The sequence below is a fragment of the Alosa pseudoharengus genome, unplaced genomic scaffold (assembly GCF_046254945.1).
Source record: "Alosa pseudoharengus isolate Yale_2024_CS ecotype anadromous, Long Island Sound unplaced genomic scaffold, YU_APseudo_1.1 YU_APseudo_1.1_scf_9, whole genome shotgun sequence".
NCBI classification, from domain to species: domain Eukaryota; kingdom Metazoa; phylum Chordata; class Actinopteri; order Clupeiformes; family Clupeidae; genus Alosa; species Alosa pseudoharengus.
This window is the reverse complement of record NW_027468881.1, coordinates 14,150,189-14,177,482: the sequence shown is the minus strand read 5'-3', so window position 1 is coordinate 14,177,482 and position 27,294 is coordinate 14,150,189. Positions and strand designations below refer to the sequence as shown.

At 41.9% G+C, this 27,294-nt stretch overlaps 1 protein-coding gene and 1 long non-coding RNA gene across 2 annotated transcripts; both read left to right on the top strand.

The window, feature by feature from the left end:
- The first annotated feature begins 226 nt into the window (after positions 1-226).
- Positions 227-7,553, top strand: LOC143114596 (uncharacterized). The gene is made up of 4 exons (XR_012984957.1): positions 227-433; positions 1,281-1,389; positions 5,833-5,946; positions 6,572-7,553. It is a non-coding gene; the product is annotated as an uncharacterized LOC143114596 (long non-coding RNA).
- Positions 7,554-19,427: 11,874 nt separating this feature from the next.
- On the top strand, positions 19,428-24,695 carry gpr157 (G protein-coupled receptor 157). Its single transcript, XM_076275674.1, has 4 exons — positions 19,428-20,159; positions 20,522-20,735; positions 21,653-21,847; positions 22,074-24,695. The coding sequence occupies exons 1-4, from the start codon at positions 19,783-19,785 to the stop codon at positions 22,260-22,262; spliced, it is 975 nt and encodes a 324-aa protein (XP_076131789.1). The 5' UTR covers positions 19,428-19,782; the 3' UTR covers positions 22,263-24,695.
- The last annotated feature ends 2,599 nt before the right edge of the window (positions 24,696-27,294 follow it).

Here is a 27,294-nt window from a genome sequence, read left to right as displayed (position 1 = left end):
TCTTCAGGAAGCGTGTCTAAACTCTTGAAGGTCTCTGACAGAAGGTTAATGAAACCCATTAAAGTAGAGAAACCCAAACCCCAATCATTCAAAAACTGTTTACCTAACAACTTCTTGTCTTGTTGTCTCCTCCTCTCTCTCTCTCTCTCTCTCTCTCTCTCTCTCTGTGCTCCACCCCTCCCTGAGTGGCTGCTTGGCTAAGAACAGGCTCAGGCTGATGGCGCTGAGCTGTGCTGGAACATGTCTTGACTTGTACCGGCTTGCCTGGAGAGAGTGTGCAAGGCTTGTGGTCACCCGCCTGGACAGCTGGGTGCTTCTCACTGACCTCTCACAGGCAGCAGGCACAACACTGAGGAATAGAAAGTGAGGTGGACAAGAGTGAACTGGACCATGGATCGGACCATGACCCAGAGAGCCAGGCTCATCTCTGCTGGTAAGAGCCAAGTTCAGCCAGCTGCTGGTGCTCTGTCGTCACCCTTAAGGTGGAGCACCCGTTCCCTGGACCTTCCTTGCAGTCTCTGTGTACCTTTCTCTACTTCTTACCTTTTCTCTGTGACATTTGATGTGTAGTTTATAATAACTAATATTTCTATTCTGCGTTTCAGGGTTTTCTTTTATTCTCTCACATAAGTTAACTATAACTGTCACCTGACCTCCTAGAAAAACATTCAGATTGGTGTAAACTGCAGCAAGTTTGCCTATAAGACAGTTATAGACGTTATTGTCGTTACTGCAGTTGTTGTCCTTACTGACAATTGTGTGGTCATGCACGGTCAGGATTTCTTTGAATGGTCAGTATAGCGGAGGTGTGTACCAAACCTTGGGAGAGAGAGAGGGTGACGTGAGTGTGTTTGTGTTTGCCCACTCTCCTGGTTGCTCACATTTGACTCATTAACTGAGGACCATTGCTTCACTCAAGAGCCTGACATTCTTTTCGCTTCTACGTCAGAAATAAGCCCCTTAAGCTATTATTTTATTTTTTGCCCTCACAGACATTATTGATATGTGTGTGTGTATGTGTGTGTGTGTGTGCGTGTGTGTGTGTGTGTGTGTGTGTGTGTGGATGGTAAAGGGGTAGGGTAGGGTTCCATGGAGACCGTCACCTCTGACATACACATCCATTTCGAGAGCAAACAACACCTACTCTAGCAACAAAGAGGGAAATCTGTTTGATTTACTGGAAGCTCCAGAGAAGGACGTCAGTATCTGTCTGACTCACAATCTATGTTATGTTCAAAGGTCTGAACACCAGTCCAATGTGTGTTTTTTGTGTCTTGCAGGACTGGTGGAAGTTCTTCCTGTATTCCAAGTCTCCCCCTCCCCCTCCTAAATATCTTGCAAGTAATGCTTTGATCATAGAGGGACCATGAAGCCACTGACCACAATCAGGTGAGTAATTTCATGTGGTCCAGCTTTGCTGATTTCAACTGCCACACATTTGAATCCGAATGTAAGCAGAATATTTGACTTTTGTTTCACGAAGACACGTTTATATTTAATTCCGTCAGACAACATACTAAAAGTAACAATGTGGGAATTCCCCTTCACCGTGATTTTCAATGTGCTGGGTACCCAATGTAGCACTAAGAAGGCTACTCAATTAATCCAAAACCAACGAAAGGACTCATGCTCCTATCTATGACAACAACGTTACTTAGTGCAATAGGCATTCCATCTGTGCAATAGCAATATCAGAGACTCCACTCTCCTTACTGTAATCAGAGTGGCATCACAATGAGTTTTAAGATGTTATTATAACGTAATAAAACCACACAGTGTTGCTTTAAAGCACTATACCGGATTCTTAGTTCAATCTTGTGCGCTAACAACCTAACAAGCATGCCAAATAAAAACCTTACCAAAGCCCCCCACAAGGCAGTTGATAAACTGATAAAGGCTTGACAGCATGCTGACTTGCATCTTTAGGCATTATAGTTAGCGATTTCAGGAGGATCAACAGGTATGTGTATCTGTCCTTCAAATGACCATATACCATAATTTATATAGCACCAAAAGAAGTTTCTTTCAAAACGTATCTCAAAATGGGTAAATTGTGGCATATTGTTGTGGCCATGTGGCTGCTTTTACACCTTGCCTGCTGACCAGATGTTGACAGCCACTGGTGTGTTTCATTGGTCAAACGGGGTGCTCCTGAATTATTAATGTGAGCCTGCTCTACAAATAGCACAGACATTGATCGGGAGGCACCAAAGTAAACTGATATTGTCAAGGAGCGCAATGTTTGCACTTTGCCTCCTACTAGATAGCTCAAATGTACAGAGTCTGGCTTCCTTTTTTAATGTCGAGTCTCATTTTTGGAAAACTAAAAGTCCGTCACTCAGCTAATCTCTTCTTTGGAGGACGCTTTTAAGTCCTTCCAGAGAAATGCTGTGTAATATTGCTTCACCATCATCTCATCACTGCACTGCAGCACAACTGCGTTTGATGATCTGAATAACAATTTAGTCATGATAGCCTCTTCTCGTAAACTTATCTCCACTTACTTCTCCCTAAAACTTTAATCCATATGTTGATCCAAATAAAGTTTAAACTCCATACTTTCACCAAACAAAACAAGAACAACCCTGGAGCTCTGACATCTATCTTTAGTGTTAGGGCATGGTGCAGACGTTTGTGTGGGAAACTGTTTTCAAGCTGGTTTCTAGTGCTTTCCCTTTAAGATGATTAATACTTGGGTATGGGAGCAAGACATGCCTGCTGTACAATGGACAGAGTGAGAGAAACAGAGAGAGAGAGAGGGGGAAGGACAGGGAGAGAGTGAGTGATGAAAAATTCACAGACAAGAGGTCAGTGGTGTTATTTCTTTGTTTCCTTTAATTTAAAAGGTGGGATTTACTCTGTACCGTCACTTTGTCAGTTTTTATTTGAGTGTTTGTGTGAGGGCCATACCAGTGAGATTTATGCATGTGTGTGTGTGTGTGTGTGTGTGTGTGTGTGTGTGTGTGTGTGTGTGTGTATGTTTTACTTGTTGAGTGACTACGCAGACCAACTCAACACACTATCTATAGTTAGACATGATCTTAAAAGCATGCTGAGAATGTTCAGAAGAGACTAAATCATTGCATAAATCATGCGGGGGCACAGCATGGAAATATACGTTTCAAAGGAAGCTGAGGATAAAACAGCATTGTCACTGTAGCTACATGAAAGGAAAGCAAAAGCTCAGAGAGACAACTATGCCGTGGGTTTTTTCCCTTCCCGCAGCACAGTTTGGTACTTTTCTGCACTCTCTTGTCCTCTAGTTTCTGTGCTGATATCAGTTGAGAGTGTCAAAACAATCATATTCCATCACACAAAACTGTGTGTGTGTGTGTGTGTGGTGTGTGTGTGTGTGTGTGTGTGTGTGTGTGGTGTGGTGTAGTGTGTGTGTGTGTGTGTGTGTGTGTGTGTGTGTGTGTCTTTTTTTGTGGTCAAGACTTACATTTGCTCCCATGGTGCTGAAGTGTGTCAGAGGTTGGGGAGGCGGTCTGCGTCCGTCCGCGTGGCTCAGCGCGGTGCGGTGCTGCTGGCCGCCAAAGAGGCACGCTGTGTCCCTGCCTTGGCTTCCTGCTTGCCAGTATTAGGGATTACATCAGGGCCAAAGCAGCGAGGAATTCCTGTCATCATGTGGCCAGGGCGGCAGCCGCTGGCCTCACGAGACAGACGCTGGGACGGGACACAACACAGCGATTTAGCAAGCACTGCAGAAACAGGGTCACAAGGTGCATGCCTGCCTGTGTGAGGGAGGGTGGACATACAAGGGTAACATGCTATTCTTCTATACTCAGTGGAAGGGGTACCAGACTTCAAAATGTCCTCTTGAATTATAGCAGTGGCACATTTGTCATATTTAAAAAAAGAGCCACGACAATGTAGCCAAGTATAAATTGTTTTGTAAATATGCATTTTATGGCCTCAATTTTTTTCTACTTTTCATGAGTTCTGTTTATTTTCCACTGCAATGACTTTTAGATGTACAGTTGTTGTTCAGTGTTGTTTTTTTTACAGCTCTGAGATATCCGACCCCAACATCACCCTTAAACCATCCAACTGTTTCCCAGTCGTCGTTCGTCATTTAAAAATTAATTGAGTGAACAGCAACAGCTTGAAACAAACTTCCTCTACCGAAGAAATATTCAGAGCTAAATGTCAGCTGCCACCTGTCACAGTCTAGTAGCTCTCTGTAGATTCTGCCTCTAATGCCTGTAAACACGACCCTCTTATCTTTAGCCTGCATAGAGGAATAATGAACACAACGCAGAATCTGCGTCGCAGATGCGACTGACTAGCTGAGCTGGACTGACAGGTTGTTATCCACGCATTTCAGCAGTCTGTTATAGGCTGACAAGTGCAATTGAGAGTATTGCCTCCTGTATAGCTGCGAACATGGTCAGGGGGTCAATGCCAAGTGGTCTGAGTTCTACTAGGAATGGTTATTAATTAACTGAATCCAGTGAAATATGTGTATATGTTTCACTAATGTGAAAGGTTAACCGAGTCACTCCACCAGCTGCTTTCTATCACAGATGATTGTGCGATATTGCTGTGCTCCTTATTCTGGCAGAAATGAACAGAACTAAGTCAAACTGCATGAGAGGGACACACTGTGCCTGTCCCCTTAACCCCCGGGTAACCTGTAATGGATTAGTTTTAAATCAATGTCTCCTCAAATCTTTTGAGGACGAAGCCTGAGTCTCGCCCCTTCCACCCTTAATGAGCCTCTTGGCTCCATACTCATATCAGCACACCTGATAATCAGTGGAATCAGAACAGGGAGCTCTGTCTCTGCACCAACAGCAGACTCTAGACAGGTAATTTGCGCAGGTGTGGTCTCAGAGAGGCTGATAACCCGTCGGCACGCCGCAGTTGGGGAATGCATTTTCAGTGGTTGTTACGAGAATACAAAAACAATGCTGTTGGACTTAAGTAGCCAAGGACTATTTGAGTAGGAGCCTGATTGGATTTTCTACAGCGAGGCCTCTGATGGCCGCAGCCGTTCCCCCTCAGAAAAAAAAAAGCTCCCTTCCCAGAGTGATTTATGGCCGTGTGTGACTGCGGACCACGAGGCTTGACCTTGCGCCATGCAGCCTCAGGATTGATCAAGCTGAGTTCCAGCACGCTGTCTCCACAGCCTTCAGTTGCTGGATCTCTCTCTAGAGCTCCAAGAGCCTTTGGAAGCACCATCATTATCTGTCTCTAGCTCACCCCATCATGCCTCCCTCTCTCACCCCCACTCTCCCTCTCTCTCTCTCTCTCACATACACACACACTCTCACTCACTCTCTCTATCATTTCCCCCCTCTCACAGGGGTGCACTTGGTCTGGGGTGGTCAGCTTTAAATAGCCCTGCTGTGGGGAATACCAGCTGATAGCGCTGGAATTCTGTCTCTGTGTGTGGCAATCGCAGTCCAGTCCAGCCTTCCTCTCACGCAATACAGAGTCAGACACACACCCAAACATTCACATGCACATACACACAAACACACACACAAGGCTGCATGCAGACTGACTGCGTAGGATATTAACAGCTCCACTAAAGGATACTATGCATATGATATGACATATAAAGCAATACATACATACATACATATAGCTCAGTCAGTTTCATATATGAACACCTATGGACACAGAAACATAGGTGCTTTCTTTTGCTTTTCATTCTACAGCTTCTGCTGAAGCAAAAGTTGAACCTGATGAACCGAGACTGCCTTTATTTGCGCTAACATGAGTCATGGTGTGGCTATTTGTGGTCGAGAGGGGGTTTACGGCTCTCCATGCATTCAGTGGCTCCATAAAAAAAGGTGTGTGTGTGTGTTTTTCCCTCTCACCTAGGTCTGTCTGTCTCTCCTGGGTGATTGCTGTGGGCTTGACTGTGGACTGGAGTCCTCAGGGCAGTTTAAGTGAATTGAGAACAAGCATCCTCTGATCCCACACACAGTCAACAAGGTATGAGGAACCCACTGTGGAGGCTTTTTGTAAAGATAGATATGTCAAGATGTATGGGTGTATCTTTGAGTGTCTGTGTGTGTGTGTGTGTGTGTTGGGGGGGGGGGGGTGGTATACATAAGCTCCACTCAGGTTATCCCATGATCTCCAGTGTTTTCATACAGGGAACTGAATTACCTGAAAGTAATGTAGAAGTCCACTGACTGCCAACCCCAAGGTTACTAATACTGTTAGCGGGTCTTTCCTTCTGGCAAACCCTGCTACTCATGGCCCAGCCAGTGATGGGAGGACTGCAGATGATTTTAGGGTCCATGTTGGACTTCTAACAGACTCTTAAATGTCCAATTGTTGTCCTTACGGCAGCACTGATGACTTTGCCCTTTTAACATATTAAAGATGGGAGAAAATCACTGCAGTGTATATATTTTTGGCACAATACATTGGTGGCAAGTAACACAATATTTATTTAATATTCTGGTTTTAATTAACTGCTCTACTTCCTGTATCGTAAAATGTAAACAATTGCAATAATATTGTATCATATTTGAATGCTGTATTTATAAAAAAAAAACTGTTTTTCTGACTTCTTCTTTCTCTAATATCATGTTACTTTGACCTCTTGCAGGCCAGTGTTATCACATACACCATGTGCCACCCAGTAAAATGGAGGAAAGTCAACATGTCTGTCCTCAATGTCTACATAACATGAGATATGACGGACACTTATCAGGGAACAAAGCTGAACAATCCTTCAATAAGCATGTGGGTAAAAAGCATGGAGAGTTTGGGATTACTCTCAGTTGTTTCCCCATTTGCGCTATTCTGTCTTCTGCCCACCACAAGCACACGGGCCAAACTCAGTGGGGAGGCATTTGCCAAGCAGAGGACAGACCTGAGGACGAGGATGAGGACAGACAGGAAGGATGGCGCCCACCGGCTGCTGTGAGTGTTTCTCTGGCAGTGTCTTAGCTGGTTGTTGTGAGGAGTGAGAACGAAGCAATCAGCAAGTATACTGCCGCAGAAACTCTTTACATTAAGAGCCCCCATCCCTCCCACCCACCCCCCATCCCCCCTGAATGCCACTCCGGCTACTCCACTGCTGCCTGGGCAGAGTGTCTCTCGACTCCCCCATACACCCCCATCACGCAGCCCCAACCAGGGAGGAGTGCGGTAGAGTGCGGTATGTATCTATCTCCTGCTTCTGGCAGTAACTCCATTTGACACAAACAAAAGTGAAGTCGTTAAGGAATTATTACAGTAGACACAGGATGATTGCAGTAATGCTACAATAAAGCACCACCATCTGTTTTCTTATAAATGTAGTGTGGTTGGTTGTTGAAATGTGTCGATCAGTAAACATGTTGTGTTAGTTGATAAGATCATCTCTCAGTTTGCCATATGACTGTCTGCTTTTGTTGTTTTGTTAAATGACAGTTACCATTGGCAGCACAGTCTGACCTTTAAGGCCCTCAGTAGAAGACACACTAGCGGTGTAGCTAGACACAAACATCATGAGTGCGATTATGTATGTCCTATGGCTCTTTATGATCACATGCTGATTGGTGACACATTTTTGTATTTCAAATTAAAAAAAAATAGCAAACGTTTTTGATTGTTCAGTGTGTTTGTTTTCTCACTTGTGTGTTTGTATGTGGGTTTATGAGTATGGAGTTAATGTTCATCCACGTTCAGTGGATCACGATGAACCATGTTTTTTCACCTTTCAACGCAGATATGACATTAGTTAAATAATATTTCACCAAGGAAGTTGCATTATGGACATGGCACAGTATTACCTAGTAGTTTGACATACTGTAGTTGAGCAGAAAGGAAGAGAAACTGTGTGTAACTTCTGAATGCAACCACTCCTCATCACAGTTCAAAACAAATGTTTTTAATTGGCTGGAAAATCTATATGACTCAGCCACGCCTTTCCCTTTGGAAAGGTAAATATAACCACTGACCCCACCCCTGCTCATAGTCTACACCTTAAAACCCCCGAATTTCCTGGTTGACATTTCAAACACATAATCAGGTGACAGGGCGGCCCTAATAAAACTCAGCGGCTGTATTGTAGTCTGTAAAAATATGTTTTCATTTTTGAAAGGAAAAAAAACTCATAATAATGATGGATTTCCACAAGTGACCTTGAATGTTAGGTTGAAGGGCTTTAAAATCAGCATTCCTATAGCATGCATGAAGCCTAGCTACTGCTACCAAGAATCGTTCATCACTGATCTTAGGTCTGCAGTCGGGCTATTTTGTCAGCACTAGTCTAATATTGGTATAGTTAACCACAGAGTTTGTATAGTCACAGCAGGCGAGTACAAGGAGTCCTTTGATCCAAAGGATCAAATACTGTATCATGAATACAGTACTTTGTAGTAACCTTGAGTCACGTCTTTTTTATTATACGACTGGACATTTAGAGTGTCCCTGATGCATTCAATGTTAAAAACTGTCATAAGCTAAGAGAATCAGACACCCAAAACCATGAATTTAGCATTGCTAATCCACTGCCTCATTGTCCTTGGTTCCCCCTTACATGTGAATCTGCTAAATTAACATCATCAATGTGAATAAAAGCTGTAAACATGAAACGAGGCACAGTCATTATGAAAATGTCCTTTAACAGTTATGAATTTAAACATTGACAGGTTGGTTTCTGGTGACTATGTGTTTATGTCCTATGGATACACTTGCTCTTGGTAATATGATAGTGCTTGTTGTAGATCTTGCACAGCACAAACAGGAAGGAAGGCCATCCTTTACAAACTCTGTAGTGGAATGTTCATTTAAAAATACTACGTAAAACTTCTAATAATAATAGTAATAGTAATAATAATAATAATAATAATAATAATAATAATAATAATAATAATAATAAGCTTTATTTGTATAGCACCTTTCATACATAGAATGCAGCTCAAAGTGCTTTACATTTGGAACATTTATAATACAATAATAGAGAAGGAAATAATAATAATAAATTTTGAAGCTAACACAGCAAGTTGTTGCAGTATATATATATATACATATGCTTACAAATGCTTACATAACCCTACAAACCACAAGCCCTTGTTGCAGGCCCCCACAAATACCAACAATTTCCTGCAAGTTCTTCAGTCATTTACTTAAAGTTAATCTTTCTAAATCTATGGAAAAATGCATTGATTGCTGACTGATATAGGCAAATGCAACCACATTAGAACCAAGGAAGCCCTTACAGTACATCCCATTCCTTTACATTTCCTTTTTGATATGAATGATATAGGTCATCATCTCATTAGAACAAAATGCTGTTTTCCTTAAAACTCTATGTAGTCCTGTCCTGCAGTGTAGGCCATGTTATTTAGAGCAGGAGTGGTAAACGTTGATCAGTGTATCACATTTCTCAAAGCTTGATGGCTGCCTGGAGAGAAATTGTGGGGTAGCCAACATCGCCACCTATTAGTTAAGGTTCATGACGTTGCCCCAATGAAACTCCAGCCACATAGTGTGCTATCACTTTTGGGATGACAAAAAGGTTCAGTAATCAGTAAAGTTTTTGCACACATCTGATACCCAGTCTCTCAAGGCCTCCTTGCTAGGCTGCTCAGAAATATTTTTCACCACCTTACTCACATTGACAGCTCTAATTGGCAGAGCTTAGTTATATTCTTTGTTACAAATAATTTCCTCAAGATATTGAATTAAATAAATACTCTTGGGAAAATAATGTTTTTCTCGAGATAATGACATGCAGAAGTTGTGACCGGAAGAAAATTGGGAGTCATACATGTATCCTTATGGTATCTGAGAGTTTGAGAGTTTCCATATAGAAAGAAAAAAATAGTCAAATTGAAACATCCCTTATGAGACATGTTATGAATAGTCTGCACAATACTATGGTCATGTTCAAAACGGAATACATTTCAAAGAAATATTCTGGTCTACAGCATGATGTAAAAAACAACTGCCAATGAAAAATCTCTTTTGGAAGAGAGTCAGTCACTCACACCAAGTGAATGACTGAAAGGAAAGCCAGAACAGCTTATATCACATGGACCTGCCCTGGAGGTGAAGTGCATGATGTCAAACTGAGAATGCAGGAGAGTAACAGAGGTACTGAGAAAGACTCCCCCCATCTTTTCTAAGGAATGATGCATTTACTGCAGTGCACAGCAAGATGGAGCACTGCAGGTCTTTTTTTCCATTGCCATGCCACTGCATTGCTGCTAGAGGGTGGGGGGTGGGGGGGGTGGGGGGGTTCTTTCCTCGGTGCATCAGCAAAATGGGAGCTGCAAAATCCTGGACTGGCACACAGGATTGGAGGCGTGATCGGACTCTGGTTTTTAAGTGTTGCATCCTCATCCAGACTCTCTCTCTCTCTCTCTCTCTCTATCTATCTCTCTCTGCAGCAATGTGTTGTTTCTCTTAAGGCAGCCTTACCTTGTTTGCTGAAGCTGCTACACAGAGGCTGGGCTTTTGAAATGTTAGACACACACACACAGAGACACACAGACACACACACACACACACAGGCTGTGATACTAGTGAGGATTGAGAATGTCCTCCCTTCCCCCCGCCAGGTCCAACGTGTGCTCAAGTGTCATTTTGATGCCAAAAAAAGCCTACCAAAAATGGCCTGAATAATACCATTTCACAACATAATCTGCCAGAGAAATGTAAGTAGCTAATTGTTAGTAAATATAACACAGAAGGTGATTTTACCATTTCCTCCTTTCAAATATATGTATGTATTAGACTACTTCTAAAAAGACTTAAAAAAGACTGTTATCACACTGAGTTAGGAAATCAGTGTGGTGTGCAGTTCCTTTACCTAACCCACATGTGCATCAGCTTTTAGAGGGGGCTTTGTAAGACACATTAACAATACTTCTCAACAGTAGCCTCAGTATTAGTACTATTATAGGCAACCAACCAGGATCTTTACTGAAGACATGAGGATATTAGCATTACTATAACATTTGTCCAGAGAGAGCTCTGTTGCTGTTTCACATTGTGCCATCTAATGGCAAATAGATGTAAGTGCACTTTTCTTGAGTGGTTTTAGTTCATGTGGTCAGCTGACAAGATGCCTTTAGATAGGCTCTGTGTTAGGCTACATGTTAAGACACTAAACAAACAAAAAAAGGCTATTTCTTAAATTACAATGGGTTTCGTAAAATATGAATTGCTCTACTGTCTTGCATATTCTTTACGCACATAGCCTATATGCTTTCATATCCATTCTGACCTGTTTTTACCTGTCATCATGTCTGTGTTGACATAACATTTGTGAGAGAGAAATCCAAAGTAGTACGGTGTCTTGTGTAATCCCGCTGGATTTTCTTGTAAAAATTGAGTTTTTTGCATATTTTGCTAGTATAGACAAGTGCTATTTCAAGAAAAAGTCCTTGTATATGGGTCTAGAGGCATTTCTTAGTAAAAGTTGGGAACAGGACTTTTTATCATAATTAACATGTGCTGAATCCAACTAGCCCTGTTCCCAAGCAGAATTTTGAGTTTTTGACCATCTAATTAGCATAAACAAAATGGCTGCCAAAATGGCGATTTTGGGCACTTTCTTCGGACGGGCATTATTATACCATGTAAATAAATTAATATTGTTCACATCTGTGCATCTTAGAAATCCCCCGTGGGCAATAAATAAAAAGTAAAGGCTATGAAAAATATAAAAATGCAAAAAAAACTAGCATTATGCTAATTAGCCTTATTATACTCTTGACTATGTTTACGGTCCTCTTTGGCAAAGAGTGTGGCCTGACTTCATTGGTAAACATCTTCTTCGTGGTGGGTGGACACATGTTTGGAGTTTAAAATCATTGGAGTTCCTTTGAACTAATCACGAACAACCGTAGAAATATCAGTAGAATATTGCTATGTTTAAGTGTAATAAAGTGTGTACATTATAAATATAAATAGAATACTATGGGTGGGATAGGGGCAAAATGTTCGCCTCCTTGTTGTCCCTGTGAAGGTTGCCATCGACATGGACACCTCAACAGGTACAGGCAAGGAGGCACTGGGGGGGGGGGGTTGGGGGCGTTGATGGAGGGGTGTGAGGAACCAGTGATGCGTTGAGCAGTTTTCACCATCCTCTGCCGTCCTTTCCAGTCGGAGGCAGAGCAGTTGCCATACCATACTGTGACACAGTTGGTGAGGATGCTCTCAATGGTGCAGCGGTAAAGGTTTTGAAGTTCACCAGGATCTGAGGAGAGAGGTTGTGTTCTTTAGTCTCCTCAGGAAGAAGAGATGCTGGTGAGCCTTCTTGGCTCAAGGTAGAGGTGTTGAGGGTCCAAGAGAGGTCCACAGAGATGTGGACACCCAGAAACATGAACTGGTGACATGGTCCACCTCAGTCCTGTTGATGAGGATGTGGCTTTGTGTGCTAGCTTTTGACTTCCTGAAGTCCACAATGAGGTCTTTGGTCCTTTGGTGTTGAGAGCCAGGTTGTTGTCGGTGCTCCGCGATGTTAGGTGCTGGACCTCCTCACTGCAGGCTGTCTCATTATTGTTGCTGATGAGAGCAATCACCATAGTGTTGTCTGCAAACTTGACAATGGTGTTAGAGCCATGTACAGGTATGCAGTTGTAGGTGAAGAGGGAGTAAAGGAGGGCTCAGCACACACCAGTGTTCAGGGTGAGGGTTGAGTGGGTGAGGTTATCTAATCTAACAGACTGCGGTCCAGAATCTAGTTTCAGAGGGAGGTATTGATGTCCAGTTCACTGAGTTTGGTGATCAGTTTGGAGGGGATAATGGTGTTGAATGCTGAACTGAAGTCAATGAACAGCATTCTCACATAGGTGTTGCTATTGTCAAGGAGGGACAGGGCAGATGGCATCCTCTGTGCTCCTGTTTGCTCCTGCAAATTCTCTTGAAGCATTCTATACTGCAAACAAACTCTACCTCTGGGTACAAATAAAGTAACTTAAACTTGAACTTGCACTAGTTATAAAATTATTCATCTAGCTATTAATTCACAGGACATGCAATCATTTTACTAACACAAATAGTATGAAGAAATATGGGTAACACTTTATGGTAAAGGTACATGAATTATCATGAATTCATGCATGAGTTAATTCATGATTTATGCATTACTTCATTCCTTTATAGCCTATGAATCATCAGGAATTGACATGAATTCATATACTCTCATTCACGATGACCTCATGTATGAACAACACATCAACTAAAGCATTAGGTGTGATGGGTATATCATTATGATTTATGATTTCTTAAGCATGATCATCATGATTACATGAATTTTAGGATAATTGCTCATGCATTCATCATGTCTGTGGCCCCTCAAATAAAGTAGTGAATAATGACATGTGTTTAGAGAACTCCAAAGTTATGTTCAAATCAGAATTTGAGCAGTGATGACCACATTTTTGGCAGAAAAATAAAGTCATGATCATGGTAATAGTTTAGTAATGTGTTCATGTATGAGGTCACAAATGACAAACTATGAACTCAGTAAATTCCTGATGATTAATTAGATATTAATGAATGAAGTAATACATAAATAATTAATGTACCCTTACCGTAAAGTGTTACCGAAATGGGTAAAGGCCTGTGTAACTTACTCCGAGACTACATACATTACCAACCCAATTCGCTTCAATTATGTAAATGTAATGTAAATCAGGTTTTATGGCCAAGTATACTTGGGTATATAAGGAATTTGGTGTCTGCATGTATCCCATCCGTGAATTAGTGAACACACAGGTCACACATTGAAGCATACATTAACCTGGAGCAGTGAGCTGCCTTGCTACAGTGATGCTCGGGGAGCAGTGAGGGGTTAGGTGCCTTGCTCAAGGGCACTTCAGCCGTGGATGTGGGCATGGGAGACTAGTGCTCAACCTTTCCACCACCCACATTTTTCCTACTGGTCGGGGATCGAACCGGCAACCCTTTGGTTTCAAGCCGAAGACCTAACCATAGGCCACAATTTGAAACTTTACATTTCATCACTACACATCTTTCTTGACCCTCAAAAAACATAAGTCTCATTCGTCAAATACCGTGTGCCTGCTCAGTTATAACATTTTAACAATTATATTTTTCAAAAGTTTTTTCAGGTAATTAACATGGGCATAATACTAGATTTTTTTTCTTTTTTTCACAGCCTGTATCCTTGATCTATTGGCCAAGGAAGATGTCTGTGAACAATATGAATTAATTTACATGGTATAATGACATCCGCCCAATGAAAGTGCCCAAAATCGCCATTTTGGCAACCATTTTGTTTATGCTAATTTGATGGTCATAAACTCAAAATTCAGCTTGGGAACAGGGCTAGTTGGATTCAGCACACCTTAATTATGTTAAAAAGTCCTGTTCCCAACTTTTACAAAAAAATGCCTCTAAGAAGCACATTTCTCAAAAATATCACCTGTCTAGTATAGAGTCTAAGGAACAAGATTTTTTTTTGTCTTTAAATTTTCACGATCCATCTTTAGTGTTTTTATCTGTATGTTTTAAAATAAGCGATTATATCTAGTCTGAAAAGTGATTTTCACATTTTCTTCTAATTTTTCCTCCACTTTTTGCACACAAAACCTGCAGATAATGTAGAAAGGTTGTTGGTTCTAAAACAATATCCATAGTTTTCAAACTTTAAGTGTCTGAAAAGTGTAAAAACACCTCCTCCCTGGTTGCCTATGTCTAAATCGATTTCTTAAAATTTGCTTTTCTTGATGCTTTCCTTGACCTGCCATGTCATTCTAGTTAGTAGCTACTAGTTTGATGTTTGACTTATTTATAAATGGCAACCTGTCACTTTAAGGGCATTGAGTCTACATAACAACCTTTTTGCCAGCTCCATTCAAATGTAGACTATGTATAAACAAACTCTAGTATTGTTTGTGCCACATTTATAGCACAATATTAACAATGATATGCATAATATTAAGTTGGTATAAACAACCTTAATTTCTTTTGAAATGGAAGCATGTCATGACATGATGCTATCTAGACATTTTCTGTTTGCAATTAAAAGTAAATTATGAGCCTGGTTGCCACCTAGCCTGTCTGAATGGAATGTGTTTCAATCGGCATATCATGTGCTTTATGTAAATGCTTAGTTTAAGGGAAACAAATAAAGACTTTAAGACTCACCAATTCCATTACACAAAGGCTAAGGCCACTCTTTATATTATAGTATTTTTTCCAAATCACAGTGAGTGCAGCCTGTTAAGTGTTCTCTCGCAGTCAAGGTCGTAGGGTCAGGGCGTCGCTAGAAATGTTGTCCTATTTCCACATCTATTTCCCATGCAGTTCATTACTTCAGATAACATTTAATTAAACAATTAATTTGTTAAACATTCAATTTGATTTGTTAAATACATTTTGATAAATAATGTTTGAAATATGCCATAACATGTGAAAACTCTGATTGTGGACAACACCAAAACACAGATATTGTACCATAAAACACCAATAAAATGTGTCTAAATCATGAGTAGGCGCAACCATTAAAAAAGTCTAGGCTTGTTTTTCTCTACTAATTAGTGATGTTAAACATTATTAGATGTAATGTGTTTTTAATAGAATTACATCCTGTGGACAAAAATAGGCCCCAATTCTGGGAAATACCCTCACTTGACGGTGCGTTGAGGCAATTGGATAATTGTCTAGTCAGCATTTCTTACTTCTTCCTCTGTGGTAGATACGACCATGTGACTGCAACTAGGCTGACGGTGTGTTGAGGCAATGATAATGGTCTCGTCAGCTAGATTTATTTAATAAATCAAACAAAACTTAAACATGAATTCCAATACAAATTTCAAGTTTTTGCCTGAAATTGCACTGTGCCTACTTACAAGGGCATTGTTCCTACCTCTTTTGGGGCCTACCATCAAATGTTTGACCTCTAAAAGCTGTTTTCGTAGGAAACAGTCAGAATAACTGTGTGATGTACTGACACAGAGTTACAGAGGCTAGAATATTGTTTTTTTGTATATCTGCAATCTAGCAATCTATCTGAAATGACACCTATTTGATTTGAAGCCCATTATTCATGTAACATATTGTGTGTTAGTGTAGGCTATCTTAAACTGTGTATGCTATGTTTAAACTGTATTGCGAGTTTAATGTCAGCATGTCGACTTTAAAGTCGACACGTCGAGATTAAAGTAGATATGATATTTCAACTTTATTCTCGAAATGTCGAGTTTAATGTCGACATGGCGACTTTAAAGTCGACACGTCGAGATTAAAGTCGACATGACATCTCAACTTTATTCTCGAAATGTCGAGTTTAATGTCGACATGGCGAGATTAAACTCGACATGTTGACTTTAAAGTCGACATGTCGACATTAAACTCGACATTTCGAGAATAAAGTTGAAATATCATATCTACTTTAATCTCGACGTGTCGATTTTAAAGTCGACATGCTGACATTAAACTCGCAATAGGCTACTGTTTAAACATAGCCTACACAGTTTAAGCTATGTAGCCATACACCTAACACACAATATGTTACATGAAAAATGGGCTTCAAATAGGTGTTATTTCAGATAGATTGCTAGATTGCAGATATTAAGCATATTTTTGATCCCGTGAGGGAATATGTGTGCATGCACTTTATTTATGCACTATGTGTGCATATGTGTGCATGTAGGTAGGCTACAAGCCTACATGGGGTGGTCGGGAGGACAGCTTCCTTCGTCCCTCCATAGTCATTCAGCAATAGGCTGTTTTGCATCCATTACAAACAAGCAACGTGAAAGTCTAGGATTGGGGAGAGCGTCTAGTATGCCTAGTCTAGTGCATAAGCATGAAGTTGAACCTTTTAGATGAAAAACACTCTTTAATAATAGGCCTACAATAAATAAATAAACCGCTAATGACGTTAGGCTACTTTTGACCATCGCATTTATCGCCTGTAACTCTGTGATAGGACCTAACAGCAAAGGCTGAGCAACGGAGGTTAATATGTTCTATGTTTTGTCCACATGATATAGGCCTATGTCTAGGCTAATCATTGTTGCACTCGAACACTCTGAATCATTGTTGCACTTGTTGCATTGTTTCATTCGTCCTCCCTTTCAATCGTCCCGGGCGGTAGTTCTCTCTCCAAACTAACTTTATTCTCAAAATGTTGAGTTTAATGTCGACACGTCGAGATTAAAGTCGACATGATATTTCAACTTTATTCTCGAAATGTTGAGTTTAATGTCGATGTGGCGACTTATGGCAAAAATATTTTTTCCTAAAAAGTAATCTCCTCGCCACCTACTGGTTCCTAGAGTTTAGCGGAGTGGATGGGATTTTTTTTTTTAGAAAAAATATATCTAGGTGCACATTGGGATCTTAATTTAATGCCTTCCATATGGTAGGCACTGGGTTCACCTCAATTAGGGGTTTGCACGGCGTGTCATCAGATCTGGACATCGCCATATTGGAGATACTCGCCTCATTAGAAAGCATTAGGCACTGAAGTAAATCCCTAACATCGTCAAGGAAAATGGTTAATTATTGCCGTGTTTTAGGTTGTACCAATAGGTTAGACTGAGAAAAACATCTGGTGTAGGTATCGACTTCCAAAAGTTATTAAAAAAACAGGGAGAAGGGACAATAATGCCAGAAGTTATCAGAGGAAGGGGGGCGCTTGTGGTTGAACTTGGTACTTCGTCTCGCTCACCCAACTCATATGGATCTGTGCTGCCAATAATCCGTAATTTTTCGAAATATCGCACCTTTTCTTGTGGTCCAAGTCCTGCCCTATATGCCTTTGCATCTTAGAAGCATTTTGATGAGCTTTTCTGTTGTTTAGACACGGCTACAATCACGTAAGATATCCAAAGTGCATAATACTCCATTGTACTTCATTCACTGAGTACCGCCAATATGGCCGGGCGTGCTGGGTTACCATAGTTACCGGCCAGAACGTGACGTCGGTGCAAACCCCTAATTGCTTCTAGTGGTCATATCTTATTTTTAGGATCAGTTGAATTGTTTTGAGTTTTTGTTGTAACATGGTGATAACAAACTACAGTTGCATGTGATGTCACAGGTTTTGGGCACTTAATCTCTAACTGATCAATAAGGCAATTTGCTTAACTGGCTTAACATATTTTTTTAATAACGGAGCGCGATGTAAACCGCGTGGTGATTACCTTTATGTCTGGATAACTGGTGAAGAGCAGGCAGTAAGTGTCAATGCTAACCAGGCTAATAAGCAAACCATGCTACCGCGAGTAACCATAGATATATACACTAGATGTCGCCTTGACTACTGCTGTTCATTGGAACGAATGCGTCAATCGAGACGCCATCTTGCTTCAGTGATCCACTCCTCTATAATGCATTAGCGTCAATCTGGGCAAAGATCTAGCGAAAATAAAATCACCATAAATCGTCAAAATCTCAAGCAATTATCTAGTTTTTTGGGTTGTTCCAAACAGTTTATGGTTGAGTCTAGAGAAAACAGCTTAAGACGATAATAAAGATACATTTTACCCGTCTAGCCCCATAGACTCCCATTCATTCTGCACTAGCTAGCGGCGGCCCCTAGAGGAACAATGAGTAAACTGCAACCAGGTTCGATACAATGAAAGTAAACAGGCTCTTCGTAGACAGGCTCTGGTTGAGGCCACATACCCCTCGTCTCGTTTACTCATGTAAATTGTAATCTCACCAGAAGTTGCTGTAGATCTGTAGAACATTTACCTCTGCTACTACATAGGCTACGCCAGTCGTTACTTTTATAATCATGGGTCAGTGCCATGGGCAAACGAGATGTAGCTGAATTCATAATTTAAATGACAAAGCCATGAGAAAGGTGATTTTCTTACGTTTCAACAACATAGAAGCCGATCTGCCATCATTGTGAGAAGTTCCCAAATTTGTCGCTAATCGCTAAAAAGTTTTTCTATCGCTGGGGATGGCCAAACGTCGCTAAATAGGTAACGCTGACAATACAGGAGAACTAGTTTAGCGCTTCAGATCCCTGTACCAAGATGGCGGCGGTGTTGACGCATGCTGAGAAGCAGAAGGCGTAATGTCGAAGGGTAAAGTCACGTGACTTCTTTTGTAGTCCGTTTATTAAACAAAAGGAGCAATTTCTTTTTTTAAAAATAAGGCAAAATAGGGCCTGCCATGTTCACAGTTAGAATATTTTTACTGTATACACACTGAAAAATATTTTTGGTGGATAACTTAGCTGATTTGGCTTCACAATATTTTTTAAAAAATAGGTCTATGGGACTTAGGCTAACATTGGAGCTGCTCTATAGGAACGCAACTACTTGGGGCGCTGGTTTTCACTTTCCCTCCCTATGATAATGGTCTCGTCAGCTAGTTTTACTTAATAAATTAAACGGAACTTAAAGAAAGAAATACCAAGGACATGACCTCAGTGGTATATATGGCCATGCTCGCAGTTCATAAATGGTTAGTGGGATATCCGTGAAAGGGAGGGGTTAAGTGTTAGAGGGGAGGTGTTTCCGAGCTTCCTTGTAGGCTAGCCTGCCTACGCTAGAGATCAAAACACTGTTGCATTCATATTTTGTTAATTTCTTAGGCTACTTTGTTTGGGAAGCATTTGGCATGCACTTCAAGTAGCTTTCGTTTTACAACTTCCATGGCAGCCACCACAGCTCCCCTTGAGCCTAAAGCCCGCCTGGTTTGCTTTTGTTTGTTTTCTTCTCCCGCTTTGGATTTGGAGAGTGGTTATGGAAATATTTTGGCAAAAATGTTATCGCCGCCACAAATTTCATAGCGTACGGCAATTGATTGCCTAAGAAAAAGACGGCTTCGTTTTTCATCTGTAGGCTAATAGATGTTTTTGAAACCACAGTTAAAGAGAAGTAAATTATGGCCGATGGAAATCGAACCGAAGTGTTTGTTTACGAGCAGGTTGTTATTTTGATGTCATGTGCCCTCTCTTTCTTGGGATCTCTGTTGATTATATTAACTTATATTATTTGGGCAGATTTGAGAACTACTCCAAGAAAACTGCTGGTTTTTCTGTCCATCGCTGACCTATTGTCTGCAGTCTCTTACTCTTATGGAGTTTGGACGATTTTTGACGGAGACTCCTTAGCTTGTACCGTGCAAGGAGCAATCTCTACATTTGCCAACACAAGTTCATTCTTCTGGACGGTTGCCATCGCGATTTACCTCTACATTTTCATCGTGAAGTCCAGTCAGAGACTGGCCGACAGTCTGGTGCTCTACTTTCATTTGATCAGGTAGGGATATTGTGTATTGTTTTCAGACATAGCTCGTTAGTGATTGCATAACCTGAATGTGCTCTTTCAGACAGACGAGCTTGTTTTTCTCCAGAGCGCTGATCAATGCACTTTTTCAAAATATCATCATAAGAACGTCAAGAATGTCTTCGAGCTGTCGCGAAGACTGCTGTGTCCTTTACTCCATATTTTGACTTGCATGTGACCATGACACATCCCCCATTACATAATGCATAACAGTGTAGGCTACAACCTTTATGACAAATATATACCCTCGTGGCCACAAGCTGCGCATAGGCTATGTCTGCAGTTTGTAACACAGTTATTCACACTGAGCAAACTGCTGTCTTTTTGTGGCTTAGCTGGGGGGTGCCTCTGGGTATCACCGTGGCCGCCCTCTGCCTCCATAAGATCGGCTACGATGCCTCAGAGGTGTCTGTGGGCTGGTGCTGGGTCAGCATCAAAGCAAAGGACCACGTGCTGTGGATGCTCCTGACAGGCAAGATCTGGGAGTTCCTGGCCTACGTCATGCTGCCGGTGTTCTACCTTCTGATCAAACATCACATCCACCGGGCTGTGAGTAACAATGGGTGAAGCGTGGGCTACCAGGATTACGCATTCCATTCTTAAAGAAAGCCCACGGCCTAAGGGCTCTTTAGGCTCATTAAACAGACCTTCTGACACATTCTGCAAATGTATTTCACACATTTAGCCTACTGCAGGCCTAGTGCTCCTTGGCATAGAAAAGGTTTGCCAAAATGTAAACGCATAAGGTTCAATAAAACCAAAGGAGGATACTAGTGGGGTGTTAATGGTGTTCCGTTTTCTTAATACTAATGTGATAAGAAAGAAATCATCATCGTTTTCTTTTTACTCAAATAGGACTGTATGAATACTTGTATGATATGTGATCAAAATTCCAAATCAACATTCTAGCATGGTCCAAATAAACGGGCTGAAATCAGTGTTCAGGACACCATATTATTCAAGATCAGAGTGTGGAAGAATATAGATTTTTATGAAATGTAATGTAATATAATATAAATTCCCGGTGATACAAATGAAAACATTTCATAAAGGAACAGAGTACTGGAGAACAGGCATGTTCTCAAGCATTCTCAAATGTGAAATATTATTCAAGATGAGGGCACTTTTTCCAAGTAGTCTATGCTATAACCCACATATATTGCTGCGAATTCAAGCTGAATATATTGATTTGAGCGCCTTGAGACCTTAAACAATTCCTATTCCATATAAGATTCCAGAGGAATAAATGTGAGCATTTTTGTAGGTCTGTTTAGCCTACTTTAGATAACTGTGCAAGCTGAGCATAATTCCCTTGTGCAGGGCAGAATGAGTCATACCACTTTGCAAATTGTTTGAGTAAAGGAGCAGTGAATTTAAGAAGTCGCTAAATGAGATGACATCACAATTTGGTTTTGAAAAGTGGTTCAAAATAGACTGCACGTGTTATCTCTGCTTTTTCCTCCCAGCATGCTGCACTTTCTGAATATCGGCCCATTCTGGCCAGCAGCCCCATGTCCAACTCACTCACATCCATGGCGGACCGCAAGCTGACCCTCATCCCTGTCATCTTCATCTTCCTGCGTATCTGGAGCACCGTGCGCTTCGTGCTCATGCTGGCCGACTCTCCGGCCCGTCAGCACCCCGTCCTGGTCACCTTACATGTGAGTTGTTTATCAACGCTAAGCTATCACACACGCCCAGAGTTAGTTTAGCTCGTTTGCAAGCCACAAGGCATCCTCTGTACACCTCCGCACGTGTTAACTCAGTCTAATCAGGCACTCTAATTCACTTTCGGAAAACTCTTTATTGAATTCCCTTCTCCTCTCCTCTGCTCTGCTTTGCTCTGCTCTCCTCTCCTCCACACTTCATCGCTCCATTTCTTTTCAGGGCATCGGAAACACTTTGCAGGGAGCGGCCAACTGCATCATGTTTGTGCTGTGCACTCAGCCCGTGAGAGCCAGACTGGCCAACCTCCTCTGCTGCAGAGGCCAATCCAGGGCACAGGGCGCCGAGTCCCAGCGCAATGGAGGGGATGACCCCCCCTCGCATGTGGAGGACAACGGCACCCGCCGGTAGTTGGACGAGGAGTGAGACTGAGAGCACGGAATGGAATGGAGGATATTGACTCGGTAGCTCTTTGTAACAAAGACAAGAGAAAGATAGAGAGAGAGGGGGGGAGACAGAGAGAGAAAGAACGAAAATAAAACAGGCAGACAAGAGGGAGAGGGAGGGGTGGAATCGACTCTTAGCCGCAAGCCCCCATACTCAACTCTCCCCTGCCTCCCACAGTCATCTCAGCAAGTGCCTTTAAGGATTAATGGGGAGACTGCAGTCACATGTTCACAAAGGCCGGGACACAAATGCACTTTACATTATGAGGGTAGTAGTGAAGCATTATTGTATGGCTCCGTTTTGATATTTCACGAACAGACAGGACGCCTTTCTGTCGGTCTTTTTAACTTTTATCACTTGATATTGGCACTCTGGGTATTTCTGTACTGCTTTAGCCTTAAAAGGAGACCTTTCACTGAGGTAACCTTAGCTTTAGTAGTGTGGACAGAATGTGATTTTATTCTGCGACCAATGTGGCACAAGTACTGTAAACAGTCAGCACACAAGACGTTGATTTTGTCGAGTTTGACACTAGTCTATGCAAATAATGTGTACAGTTTGAGTTTTTATTTACCAATATCTTTCTTTTTATCTACCTGCCTCCAAAACACAAATCAACCCGTCATTGTGTGCTGTATCAAACTAACTATGTGCTGCAAGAAGTGTGGACATATTATTTATACAGTCTTATCTGTTTACATAAATGCTGTTTTTAGTCAGTCATGTGTTACATATTTATTCATACACCGCCCAATTGATTTTAGATACAATTTGGCCTCAGATATATCTTCCACTCATCTTTCCTCACTTTTAGCTTCATCCTTGTTTGAACGATGAGAGCAGAGGGAAAATGTGCCTTTGTCAGATGTACTGCGGTTCTGTGCATGCACACATACATGTGTTACTCGGGTAACCCGATGTAATAGAGTATGACTTTAAATAAAACTGTCTATTATTCCATACATGTAAAATATGCATAATCGAGTTTGGTGTTACCCCCCCCCCCCCCCCCCGCCCCCCTTGTTGTAACATAGCCTGAGAGCATAGCAGTGGCTTGGATGAGCGCGCACCACTGTGGCGAACAGATCCACTCGGAGGAGTTTGGAGCATTGAACAGGGATAGTAATTACTGTGAAGCACCAAGTAATCTCCCCCGAAGCATTAGAGCTTGGTGTTGTAGAGAAGGCCTGATTGGGAATTCACCTCAGTGCTGGATAGCCCTCTATGCATACAGAACAGGGCCTAGAGTCTGTCTGTCTCTCTCTCTCTCTTTTCTCTCTTTCTCTCTCTTTCTTTCTATCTATCTATCTATCTATCTATCTATCTATCTCATTTTAACATATTTGCTCAGAAATGTCAAGAACAGATGAAAAACACCACAAAAGGGAAGTGGCTAGCAGATGTCATGCTTTGTGTCTGACAGTGCAGAGGCAGATAAGATAGGAAGTGAAGGAAACAGGAACAGATAGAGGCTCTTGGGCCAATTTACCCTGAATGGCATTTCTGCGCATATTGTTCCCCATAGGGTGTTGTTGTTTGTCAACCAGGCCTTGTGACTGCGTTGAAATATCAGCACATAGAGTCACAAGACTCATGAATCGTGAGACTGTTCGAGCAGAAATAGTGTTAAAAATAGCTGACAGATTACGTTATCCTATTCATATGTAAGGAAGGCTGTGTTAAAAGACTGTTGCAAATAAACAGCTGATGAGTATTTTAAAAACAATTTTCCTAAGGCCCACGCAAATACCGTCTCCTTATTCCTCGTTCTCATTGGGTTCTTAAACACAATAGGATTATGTTCTCTGGTGCCATTTCCTAAATATACTGTTGTATCTATTTGTATTTTTCTGCTCCCTCTAATGAGATGTATTCGGTTCTGGAACTTGCATTCCTTGCTTCGATGATGAAATATTCAGTTCCCCCACTTTCTCCATCTCCATCTTGGTCCCCAAACAAATTTGCCTTGCATAAACTCCCAGATCCACGAGTCTGCATGCACCGTCTATACCCAAACGCTGAGAGTTGCATCTAGTTCAGTTCTCAATGCACTCCGGTTCTCTCACGTTGTTCTCTTTTGTGTCACAGTATGAACTAAAAAAAAGGGGGGGGGGGGGCTAAAAAAAAGCTCACTGTTTTTGTTGTCAGACATTGCGATTTATTAAAAGTTTCATTACAATGATACATAAATGTGACAATGGAGACTAAAGGCCTGGGAGAAAGAGCAGTTGTTGGCTCTGCTGATTGGGAATGTAGAAGAGTGGTAGACAAGATAAGTCATGTCCTTTATTCTGTTTACCGTGTAAAAGTTGCAACCCTATTTTGTTAGAATTACAGCAGGATAGAGAAATTGTAAATATAAATGTAAAAGACCATTACAAAAACATGTCAAAAGTTGCTGAAATTAAGTCTCATTACAACATTTGTGGCAAGAATACGTCAAATAAAAAAGTGAGACACTGTTGGAGGATTTGGCTAGCTCAGGCTATTATAAGTATGGACAAACTCACTGCTGTCTATGTAAGCTAACTTGCTGTGACAGTAATACAAAAGCCTTCTGTGAAAGAGAACTGTTAATGATGGTCATCATCATCATCATCATCAAGCTGCCATTTGAAAGCCATCCTAATGATTTCCCTTGGTTGCAGTATGTGGGGCTGATGGCTTGGATGAATCCACCCACCCTGACCTCTTCCTGTCTGTATTCCTCTGTCCCTCCTGTCTTCATCTGGATACCTCCTTTATCTCTGGCTCCCCTCCCGTGGCTAGCAGCTGTTAGCCTCGGTCCCCCTGGAGGCCTCCTCTGATCTCTGATCTGGGAGCGGTCTCTTGAACTCAGTGTGCAGACTGAAACCAGGAGCCACTCGCTGGCCTGCTTTTAGCCCAGGGTCACAGTGACCTCACTGCAAACTCACCTGCAAGGTACTCCCATGCATCTGCACTGTACTGCAGAGACTGTAAAACGAGCCTTTGTCCCATTTACTGTACCAAGGACATGCTTTCATCGTTCCATAAACGGCATGAGGGCAGGTTCAAATAAGGCTGTTAACTACACAGGGGCCGGGTTAATCCTCCTTTACTGTGCCGTGGTGTTTGAGGTCTGTTCATGGTCGTTTGCGAGCCGGACTGTCCCCGCTTTGCAAATGCTTCTAATTCCCTTTTCATTGACCTAAAGCTGTTGTTAATAATAAGGCAACAGTGGCCCTGGTGTTTGGCCCCAGACCCAGATACGTTGAAAGGGAGGGTGCGGAGGATCTCCGGTGTGTGCGGGCACCGAGGCGCAATCAATAAGATTAATGAGCGGCCGGAGAGGAGGAGTGTGGGGATGAGGGGGTGCTGCAGTGCTGCACTGCAGGACAGGCGAGCCGACGCCGGCGGAATGGAGACCCCTGCTGTCAGGTCGGCGCTGTGACGCCTGCACCGGGCCTGGCCAGCTCCGACGAGGAAGAGGAGGAGGGAGAGGTGGTGAGTTGTAGGCTGGCTCATCAATCTGCACATTTTTGCTCACCCTAGCCTGAGTTTGCTCTTAGGTTTGTGTGTCTGTGTGTGTGTGTGTGTGTGTGTGTGTGTGTGTGCGCGCTTGTGTTCGTGCATGCAAGTGTGTGTGTGTGTGCAAGTTGAAAGGAACTCCATTGTCAGGTAACTGAAAGGTGCAAAGAAGACTTTTTTCAATTCTCTCACCCACTCTCTAGACGCTTAGCATAAGAATTCACCATGCAGCTTAAGACTTCAAAGAACCTCACAGTAAATGCATGTTCATCACTAGCTTCTGCCACTTACAATACCTGAAGTCTAAGAATTTCAGCTGCAGTGAACAAATTCTGTAAAAAAGAACAACTTACATTTCTATCTATCTATCTATCTGTACATCTATACATCTAGCTATCTACATGTATGTACTGTATGTAACTGACCTTGCTGTAGCTGTGTAATGGATATTTGCAGTGTCCGGCTGTGGCGAACCCTTGCGGCGGCAGCAGTCATATGGGCAATGTGGGCGGAAGGGCAGAGTGCTGCGATGGGATGGGTGAGAGCGTCTGGAGCCAGCTTGTGCTGATCGAGTGGAAAACAAACGCTTGTCCTTCAGGACGCCAGAGACCGGCAGCATGACGCGTCCCGCAACGTCCCACCGCTAAGAGTTAAAACATTGTCCAGGTTTGCATGTTGGCAGGAGGTGGAAGACGGTTAAATGGCGTCATTGAATCAAAGCTGCTAAAGGTCTCTCTCCTCTCCACGCACAGCCTGTTTTTTGGGCACCCTGCCCATTTAATTCATTAACTTCTGAGTGAGTGAGGTTAGAGCACACCATTGACAGAAGCCACATTAATATAAAGCCTGTATTCAAAGCAGTGATGGTATATTATTCTGCAATGAGGGCACTTAAATCTAAGGCCAAAATGCACCAAACCCTGAAGGTTAAATGTAAGGTCATACAATAGTCAGAGCCAGTGTCTGTGACCTACAGTTCATGACCAGCAACCATGAATACTGTATTTCCCCGCCTATTAACCAAGCTTCATACATTGATTTTGCTACATTTCTTTAACTATGAGGTTAATACACAGGGGCAAGCTATACATGGGAATGCATTTCTTTTCTTCATTCATCTTTATGATTAAAACATTGATCTGGTTTCATAGGGGTACTGGGCATTGCGGTTAATACATGGGTGCAGTCAATACAGTTTCTTTTTTTTTATTTGTATAAAACACCGTTGCCAGTTTATACACGATGTGGGTAATAAAAGGAAAATGACTGCACACCTTTATCAAGGTGCAATGTACTTAGTATGTTCAGTACATTGCAATCTTGAGTCAAAGTAGCAAACAAATAAGATATCAATGAAAATGATACTAATTAGAATATATGTACTGTAATGTACTGTATAATTATAATTATGACTTTTCATACTTCCTTATCGCATAAAAATATATTACACTCCCCTTTTTCATCAAGGAAATTTCTATTAATTAGCCCCCTTTGAGAATCCTGTATC

Excerpts from the sequence above, each read along its gene's own strand:
- gpr157 (XM_076275674.1), top strand. The coding sequence starts at position 19,783 with ATGGCCGATGGAAATCGAACCGAAGTGTTTGTTTACGAGCAGGTTGTT. Across the intron at positions 20,160-20,521 it reads CTCTACTTTCATTTGATCAG|CTGGGGGGTGCCTCTGGGTA; the intron begins GTAGGGATATTG and ends TTTGTGGCTTAG. Across the intron at positions 21,848-22,073 it reads CCGTCCTGGTCACCTTACAT|GGCATCGGAAACACTTTGCA; the intron begins GTGAGTTGTTTA and ends ATTTCTTTTCAG.